Genomic DNA, 9,163 nt, shown 5'->3' with positions numbered 1-9,163 from the left:
TTTTGTCCTTTGGCTACTAGTCTTTACAGGAGAAAGAGACCCAACGTGACTAATATGGCTTAGGATGCGGTAGGGATGTCCCTGACCACAAATATATTATTTTTGACACATAAGGGATCGAACCCGAACCAGGAGCATAGGTTGTGCCACCCTTGTAGTTTATATGTTTGGAGTTTGATAATAACAATAAATTAACTGATAGTGTAAAAATTAAATTAAATTAAAATTATATTTCATCATCTTGCAATGCAATGTTATAATTAATTTAATAAAAAATAAACAATAAAGAGATGTAATTAGAAATCTGTGTAATCTTCCGATGTATCCATAAAATCCGTGTAAAATTATTTATACTGCAATGTATACTTAAATTCTTGGATTTGTTTTTCCATGTGTTACCAAAAAATAATCTTGGATTTGTAGCAATTGATTTATAAAATAAAATTGATCAAAATGAAAAGTCTCTTAAATGTTTTTTTTTATCGTGTGTCCCCGATTTAAGTGACTTTCGATGATTACAAGCGAGCAATCCATCCTTCAAGCAGTATTTTTTCAAATTTTCATTAACAAAAAAGCTTTTCTGGCGCACATTCCCCTCAACAGAATCACGATTTCTGCGTTAGTTTTGATCTCATCTCAGCTGAAAGATTTGACTGAGACCAAAACTAACAACCGAAGCACTTTTCAAATTTGATTTCATATGAAATATGAAAATATCTATGGTGGAAAGTGAAATGAAGAGAGTAATTAACGGATACTACATAACAAGTTAATTAGGTCATATCATATGAATAACTCTCCTACTAATTTCATCACCTCTCACTTCCTATCAACCTAAGCTACTTCTTTTTTCTTCTTCTTCTTCAGTTACATGGGTCGTAATCTCCTTTTGATTATTTTCTTGGCCATGACCTTGGCCATGGGCTCTAAAGAATCACACACCGTTTCGCGCAGCGGAGACACGCAATTTTCAACTTCTCCTCATGGTACGGCTTTGTCGCAGGTATGTTATGACAAGTTCGGATTGTGTCTCCATGAAATGGAATTATCAGCTATTATAAACAGAAGAAATCTAGCTCAAAAGCAAAGGTACATAAGTTATGGTGCTCTGAAGAAGGACAGTATCCCGTGTAAACGTCGTGGAAATTCTTACTACGATTGTGAAAGTCGAGAGAAGGCTAATCCTTACCGTCGCGGCTGCAGCGCAGTTACACATTGTGCCAGAGATACCGATTGATCGTATTTCTAGAGTTTTAAATTATGATTCACAACCATTGCGGCAACCTTTGATAAAGGGTTTTGGAGTCCATCTTAGTTACGACCACATCAGTCTCATTTGTCCGTGCAACTTCAACTGCAATTTAAAAGTAACATTATTGTTTTTATGCCTTCCCAGTAGTTTTAGGTTTTACTTGTTTTTTCTTTTTATTTTTAAGATGAGAGCATTGTTCCTACTTGTGGTATGTTTGGCAAGGTGTTAAAAATAGTGGTGAAAAAATTCATGAAAATGTTCAATTTGTAAAGTTGTATTGAAAACTGTTATCGAATTTTTCACATCCATTTTTATATCAAACTCACTTTGATTATGTTATAATGTAACAGGATTTAGGGGATTCAAAGATAAGGCAAACTATTTACCCTAAAGGGGATCAATTTAATATACGACATGGTCTCTTATGAAATTTAAAAATGATGTTAATTTTGTTGCTTGTGAAAATCATGAATGTTATTTCTATAGATATATAACAATTTACGTACTTCCTTATATTTATGTGTCAGTATTTCGTATTCTCTTGCTCTACATGAGCATTGAGCATTTTCTTTCTTCTTTTATTTTTTATTATTATTATTATTGGTATTGATGTCTTAAATTTTCGCTCTTTTCCTAGTTTCTTCATGCAAAACAAATGAATGTCACTAAATACAAGCATATAGAAAACAGAAGAAAATCCTGTTTAGAAAACGTAATTTTTTGTAACTTACTTCTAATGCAAGCATTTGAAAGCCCATTAGCATTATTGAGCTAATTCAAAGTAGGATTGATACATGTCCAGAATCGACGAGGAGAGCATTGGCAAAAAAACAAATATAGGCATTTTTGTGCAATCGCATTCTCAAAAGTCAAAAGACAACGAAGATTAAAACAGTTTTGATGTCTTGGTTGTGATAATCATGAAAGTAACGATCAATTCTGATAACATCACATATAGTGAAAAGCATGCAGCTGTTTATCACTTCCATATTGTTGACTGCAGTTCTCATTTTTAATATGTTAAAAGTAATAACATAGCTGTAAATACAGTTCTCGCACAGGACAGATGTCGAACGCGATGCTGGGACAACCGGTTCGACAACTGACTAACAGTAACAAAACCAGAAAAATAATAAAGTAGAACACAGAAGATTGGTAACCCAGTTCGGTGAAACTTCACCTACGTCTGGAGGGTTTGCACCCAAAGAAAGGAAATCCACTATCTCAAGATTCAGGAATTACAGACACTCATGAACACCACAGTTCATAGTTCACTTCCTAATCTACCCAAGTGTATTTCTACTTAGTATCTCAACCTAAGTATGAGAGTCCCTCTCCCTTTCTCTCAATCACTGCCACAGTGATTGGTAACAAACAATCAACAATCAGAGTTTGAAGAATTAAAGAACACAGAACACAACTTTGCTTTATAGAATCATGGAGCAAAGTTTGTTCACAAGAAACAAGGATAAAGAACAATGAACAACCCTAAAACACTTGATCTCTCTCTATTAGCTTCAGTGGTCTTCAAGCTTTAGGTCTTCATCCTTTTTATAGACTTCAGCAGCAGCAGGTAGGCACTAGGGTTTGCTTGGGCTGAAGTAACAGATTGCAACAATAATCAAATCAAAACAGAATCTCCAAAGATCTTGTTGCGTTTTTCCCAAGTAAAGATAGAAACAAATCTTTTATCAAAGATTGTTTCAACAAATAACAACCCAATAATTAAAACCCTTCTGAAATAGCTACTTGCTCCTCAAGTAACTCAAAAACATATCTTCAGCAAATCTTCAGAGGGCCCACAAAATTAAACTTCAGCAAAGGACTGATGTCCTAGCTTCACGAAATCAGATGCCACGGCATCTGCTTCGACAATCAGTTGTTTTTGACAAAATGCATGACAAAATGTTCCAACAATAGCTTCAGTTCTTCATCATTTGCCATCAATTCCCAACTAAGTTTAGTTTCAGAAACTTTTGAGTGAACAAATAGCATACAATTAGGTGGCAAAAAAGATTACAGAAGGGCAGTAAGATGGAGCAAAACTAATTCTCAATTGAGGGTACCCTGAATCTTGCCTCAAGCTCAAAATTTTCGACAGCGAGCATTCACGCCCAAAATCTGGCATTGCGAACACTTATACTAAAACTTATCGGCGGGTAGGAACTTAAAATTAAATAGAAATGAAAGAAAATAAAAAAGTCAGTCACACTATAAGAATTCATCAATAATAAGAATATTCCAGAGATTCGATTCACTACAATGATTCATTAATAATTCAATTAGGATTTTCCCAAATCAGATCAGCGATGGACAGCCTCCAGACATTCCTTAGCCCGGTGAACTTTAGACTGGAGGTAAAAACTCCCTTTTTCGGAATTTTTCTCAAACAAATTGTCATATTTCTGCCCAAAAAATGGTTTACGCAATTATTAAAACAACATATGGAGAATGGCAAGAACCACAGCACAGATGATATACTAACCTGGAGAATCTCCCCCCAGGGAGTTCCCTCAGTAACACCAAGAATCTGCCGAGCCTCTTGCTCTGTCATCATTTTTCTAGCTCCGCGGACAGTATTTTGTAATGTCTCTTGGGCAACACCATTTTGTAAGGCCTCTGGAACAACATAATGTTCAGAAAGTGAGAAGTTTTAACTTGTAAGAGTCACTACACGCACACAGATTGGATGAGGCATGGCAAAAGAAAGAATAGCGACCTAAAACAAATTCAGTATATCAAGAGTAGAGAAATATGGCATGGACAACATGGAGGAGCTATTTCAGTATATTTTCCAGTGTATCAAATGTCATCTTGATGTTTTGAGACATAGGTTGTTCAAAAAGCAATGCTAAATCATCAGCTACTCAGTAAAGATGAGGAGGATGACACCCTAAAGAAAATTAATATAAGGATTGCTCAGCAAAAGGACCAACTCTTCTAAAACTAAGCTTTCAGGTAAAGGCTTGGAAATATTGTTATATCTAAATTTGAAACATCCAACTTTTGAAACAGGGAAAAAAAGGAATCAATATTGCTCTGTAAGATTATAACGTACCAAGTCAGGAGCCTTTCTATTATGAAATTCCATTAACATGAGTGGCTTTTAAAACAATTTAAAATGAAAATTTTAGAAAACATCTGAACCCTGGAATTAAGAAAAAAAAAAGTTCTGATGCAAAGGTAAAAGTTGATGCAGACAGAAAGAATCAGATAAGGAAGAAACCCCAATCAATGTGGTTCTCCGAAAATTCGAGTTAGCGCGGCCAAAAAGGATATCTTTAAGAGATAAATTACCAAAGATGCATGACTGCATGAGAACCATTAATGGTGCTTTTCACATCCACCTATTCTGGTGAGCAACATAAACACTGGTAATTACCTTGTGCTTAAGGAATGTGTTTAAAAGGAAATCATAATTATGTATCCCACTGAAGCAATATCCTTGACTTGCAACGAACTTCCTAATTAACATAGTGGTCCTTCTCACATAGCAATGAACCCTATGAACAAAGCTCCTTGCAGAATCTAGTAACTTTCTCTTCATTGAAACTAGGGTCTCTATCCAACCCACCACCTTCCAATATAACTCTTGCTCACACTTTTATTACTTTCACAGGTTTACTGCTTGCAATTTTGTGGAACTATTTGGAACTAGAATCTCCTTAGTTTGATTTTTCCTGGACTTCTCCACTTAAACAACTAACCTCCTTTTAAAGAATCCAATAAAATTCATTTTAAAATATTTTCAGCCTGTATGTGCACATAGATACAATGCTCACAAGAAAATCAATCCAACATATCTACTTCCTAGAGAACTTCACATTTATTAAGTCTTAAAGGGACCTTTTGGTCTAAAAATTTATCTAAAGATTGAACACGAACCATGCAACCACTCTCCTGAGCTCTTCTCGCAATATGCTACTTAGCCAGCTCCACAAAACTAGGATTCTATTCAACAGTTTGGAGTTTGGACACAAGGCAGGGTTCCACATATCAAAGAGATGCAAACCAGTCACGACCAAAATTTCATTCGGGGCTCATCCCATGCAATGATTCAAAGTTCTCAACTTAATTGCCCCATTCCCCCAGGTAGCCTATCAAATCCCACACTAACTGTTGGCAGAAATAAAAAACTACAACTCCCCAAAATCTTTATACACCTAACTTAGCTACTAAATTCTTAAAACAGTGTAACAATTGAATAACTAGAAATTATGTGACAATGATTTTGGACTGGGGAAGCAGCATCTGCATAAGTATATAACTAAGTATCCAAGGAAGTAAAGTAGCAAACAATAATTAATCTGAACACCTAGCAGTCTCATATAATTGAATAATAGATTAGTATGTATATTTTGCAGCACAAATCGCAAATACATCCAGTCACAAATTTGGAAAGCTTACTAGCAAGTGCTTCATGATATGCCTTAACAACTGCTTTAGCGAACATTCCCCCACCCATAACAATCAAGTTAGCAAGAATCCTTGTAGCCTGCATAAAAGTTAAGTTAAAATTTATTTAGAAATAGGAAACATTCCAAAAATTAATTAGACAACAATCACTTCCCATAGCAGATTTCTAAAAATCCTCAATCAATACTTTTCTCCTTAATTTTGTATTTTCCTTCTATCACATACCTCAAAAAGTAACTAATATGTTATGTCTTCATTTGTTTCTTAATGGGCTTTTAGCCCTTTCAGTTGCAAAAAAAAAACTACACACCCAACAAACTGAGATATGACCAAATGTTAATCACAGCATAATTACACAAAATGGGTCATGATGCGAAGAAGCACAGGCTATAACCAGGGTTGTTAATGGCGGATAGCGTAGCCTAGCGGCAAGCCCAAAAAAAAGTTATTTTGAGCGCTATAGCGGACAATAGCGGTGAATAGTGGAGTAGCTGTGAACCCCCAAGGTGCTATCGCACTATTGCGGCACACTATTAACAAGCTTGGCTATAACATTCACAACATAAATCCCGGTAACAGGTTTTCCCTCTAGGATAAAATGTAGGTTTGCCAAAACCCTTTGTAAAACCACAAACCTGTAAAGTGCCCACTTCAAGGATGATGAAGAAAACAACAAAAAGGTATAATTTTTAAGTTCCTTTAAGCACAGAAGCTAAAAAACAAATAATACCCATGTATTAATTTATCTATTTCCCCTTAAAAAAGCAGAAAACAAAATTGGAACAAAAAAAAAGAGGGACAATCATGTGAAGGTACCATAGCTTTTGAGAATCAACAAATTGAAGCTGAGTGGAATCAAAGAGCAAGATCAAAATTATGGGTGGAGTGTATTGAAAGGTAGCTTAATTGCAGATGATCAAACACCAACTAGGGTTTCACGGTGGCGAAAGGGCGGTGAATTGGTTGGTCATTCACCTCGAAGGTCAAAACCCTTTTGTTGAACTTGGAGAAGGGGTAATCCAATCCAAAGTGATCAGAGAGACAAGGCGTGTGTCCCAAGGCGTGTGCTGTGTAGAAGTGGAAAATCATTGTGGGTAAAGATTTAACTTCACATTTAAATAAAGGATAAATATATTTTTAATGCGTGTAAAATAATTTCATAACCTTTATTCTCAACTCTCAACATTAATGAAATGAGTGAAATTAAACTCTCAGATTCTTGTGGCGGTAGTATAACTTGTGGCAGCTAAAAATTGATGATTGTATATAAAAATCGTCATAAAAAAGTAAGATGCGAACTAACTTCACACGTTTCAATAATATTCGAGATTTAAAACTATTAATTAATTTTTTGGGGACCACACTTAATTCACCGATTCATTCAGTTTTTGGATGTTAAGTGTTGATAAGTTCCTCTCTAAACTTGAGAAATTTATTTGCATTCATTGATTTTTAAAACATTCATCATTATTAATAGTGATATTTGGCGCCTTCTTTAACACTCCCGCTTGGGCTCGGTGATCTTTGGCGCGAAAATCCTAGCCTTTCTTGCCTCCATGATAAACATATTCGTTTTTTGTATCTTGAAATACGTGATTCCAATCGATGATTCAAGAGCTGAATTGCTGTTTAAGGACATTTTCCTTATCCATCAACACATGCTTCCGCCAATAGTCGTAGATTGTTTAAGTCAAATTAAAAAGTTAAAGTAAAAACAAAAAATTAGATTTGATAGTAAAATGATAAAATAACGACCGTGCGTTAGAAGTGAAACATAGTCGCTGAACGACAGTGATAAAAACTGATTAACATATGAGTTAGAGATGAAGATATTCAAGAATCAGCCCTAATCAAAACATAAATTATCGTAAGAGTCATGTCACAACATCGAACCGTAAAATAGTAAGCGCGGGGAAATCATTTGTTGTGAGCCATCATTTTATCCCTAACTAACACCTTATAAAAGGGAAAGAACACTCTTTTGTATTCTTTCCATGAGCTACTGAAACAGATTCAGGAAGAATGAAACCCATGAAGAAGAAGAAGATCCCAACCCTACCTGACGATTTGGTCACAAAAATCCTGTTGCTGCTACCAGTGAAATCTCTACTCCGTTCCAAATCCGTCTGTAAATCCTGGCGCTCTCTCATCTCTAATCCCCATTTCGCCAAATCACATTTTGACCTAGCTGCCACCGAACCCACCCACCGTGTTCTTCTCTGTACCAAAATCAATTCTCATTCCGCCATTGAATCATTGGATTTAGATGCCCCATTAACCGATAACTCTTCTGTGGCGCGCCTGAACCTCAAAGTTCCAAACTTTTATAGTTTTGACACATTGGGTTCTTGCAGAGGGTTTATACTGTTAGCTGATTTGGAAAACCATGTTTTCATTGTTTGGAATCCATCAACTGGTGTTCGCGTGAAAATTCCGCTGTCTGTTGCTTTCTTGTATGATCCACACTCACCAACTGTTACCCGGAATTTAATTTCAGCTAGTTTTACTACCTTGATTGGTAAGGGTATTGGGTATGATGAATCTAGGGATGATTATTTGATAGTTCTTATGGGATTGGATAAGTATTCGTGTCTTCGAATCGAGGCTTTTTCGTTGAAAATGAATGCATCATACTGCATTTGTGGTATTGGGGTTGGATATGATAAACTCGGGCGTGATGATTATAATTATAGTTTTGGCTTGTTCTTTAACCAGTCTCTTCATTGGTTGGTTATGTCTAAGGCTAGACAGGTTCCGGTAGTTCTTGCTTTTAATCTGATTGATAGGAGGTTATCGGAGATTCTTCTGCCGGCTGAGTCGTTGGCATTGTCTCCTCAATTTTTGAATATAATGGGAGGATGGCTCAGTTTGTGTTTTGAAGGCTATGATGAGACAAAGATATGGGTCATGAAAGAATATAATGTGCACTCTTCCTGGACTTTATATTATCATCTGGCTCTTGAGAATACTCGTTATGAATCCTGTGCCCCGATATGGTTCACTAAAGGTGTTAATGTTTTGGGTTCCGCTAGGGGAGGATTAATCAAATTTAATGTCGAGGGAGAGTTGATTGAGCGTCGTGCATGTAGGGCATGTGATTTGAAACTAATGCATTATGATATTTATAGGGAGAGTCTACTATCACTGCCTAGTTACTTTGCGAAAGATGAGGAGGAAGCACCAACAGATGAAAAGTCAAAGCAGGAGACGGTGAGGGAGCCCGGGAGGAGGAGTAAAAAGAAGATAAGCTGCCACAGAAGATGGACGATCGAAAATTAGTAAGCAATATTCTCCAACACTTTTTACTTACTGTTCTTAAAAAAAGAAAAGCTATATGCATAACTCATTGAGTATCTTTGTCCTTTTTTTCCTCTTTATATTTATTTTTGTATTTGCAATTTGTCTCTCTTATCCCTTCTACATGGTTGGTTTTCAGGTTCAAGCCTACAGGTTTTTACTCTGCATGGGTACCTTTTCTGCAACTTTTTTAGTTCA

General features: G+C 36.0%; 2 protein-coding genes across 2 annotated transcripts; one reads left to right on the top strand and one right to left on the bottom strand.

Annotated features, from left to right (window-relative positions):
- Positions 1-2,298: 2,298 nt before the first annotated feature.
- On the bottom strand, positions 2,299-6,729 carry LOC130742900 (mitochondrial import inner membrane translocase subunit PAM16 like 2-like). Its single transcript, XM_057594998.1, has 4 exons — positions 6,485-6,729; positions 5,660-5,747; positions 3,738-3,871; positions 2,299-3,657 (listed from the first exon to the last, which is right to left on the bottom strand). Exons 1-4 carry the CDS (start codon positions 6,485-6,487, stop codon positions 3,556-3,558), a joined length of 327 nt encoding a protein of 108 aa, XP_057450981.1. The 5' UTR covers positions 6,488-6,729; the 3' UTR covers positions 2,299-3,555.
- A 970-nt stretch (positions 6,730-7,699) lies between these two features.
- LOC130744906 (F-box protein CPR1-like) lies at positions 7,700-8,947 on the top strand. The gene has a single exon (XM_057597066.1). The coding sequence runs from the start codon at positions 7,700-7,702 to the stop codon at positions 8,945-8,947; it is 1,248 nt and encodes a 415-aa protein (XP_057453049.1).
- Positions 8,948-9,163: the final 216 nt, after the last annotated feature.

The sequence above is a fragment of the Lotus japonicus genome, chromosome 3 (assembly GCF_012489685.1).
Source record: "Lotus japonicus ecotype B-129 chromosome 3, LjGifu_v1.2".
Taxonomy (NCBI): domain Eukaryota; kingdom Viridiplantae; phylum Streptophyta; class Magnoliopsida; order Fabales; family Fabaceae; genus Lotus; species Lotus japonicus.
This window is presented reverse-complemented; position numbering and strand designations above follow the sequence as displayed.

What these genes read in the sequence shown, in the direction of transcription:
- LOC130742900 (XM_057594998.1), bottom strand. An exon ending in ATATCATGAAGCACTTGCTA is followed by an intron (nt 3,872 to 5,659) that starts GTAAGCTTTCCA and finishes ATGTTGTTCCAG; the next exon opens with AGGCCTTACAAAATGGTGTT. An exon ending in CCTGGGGGGAGATTCTCCAG is followed by an intron (nt 3,658 to 3,737) that starts GTTAGTATATCA and finishes TTTTTTGGGCAG; the next exon opens with AAATATGACAATTTGTTTGA.
- LOC130744906 (XM_057597066.1), top strand. Translation starts at nt 7,700, where the DNA reads ATGAAGAAGAAGAAGATCCCAACCCTACCTGACGATTTGGTCACAAAA.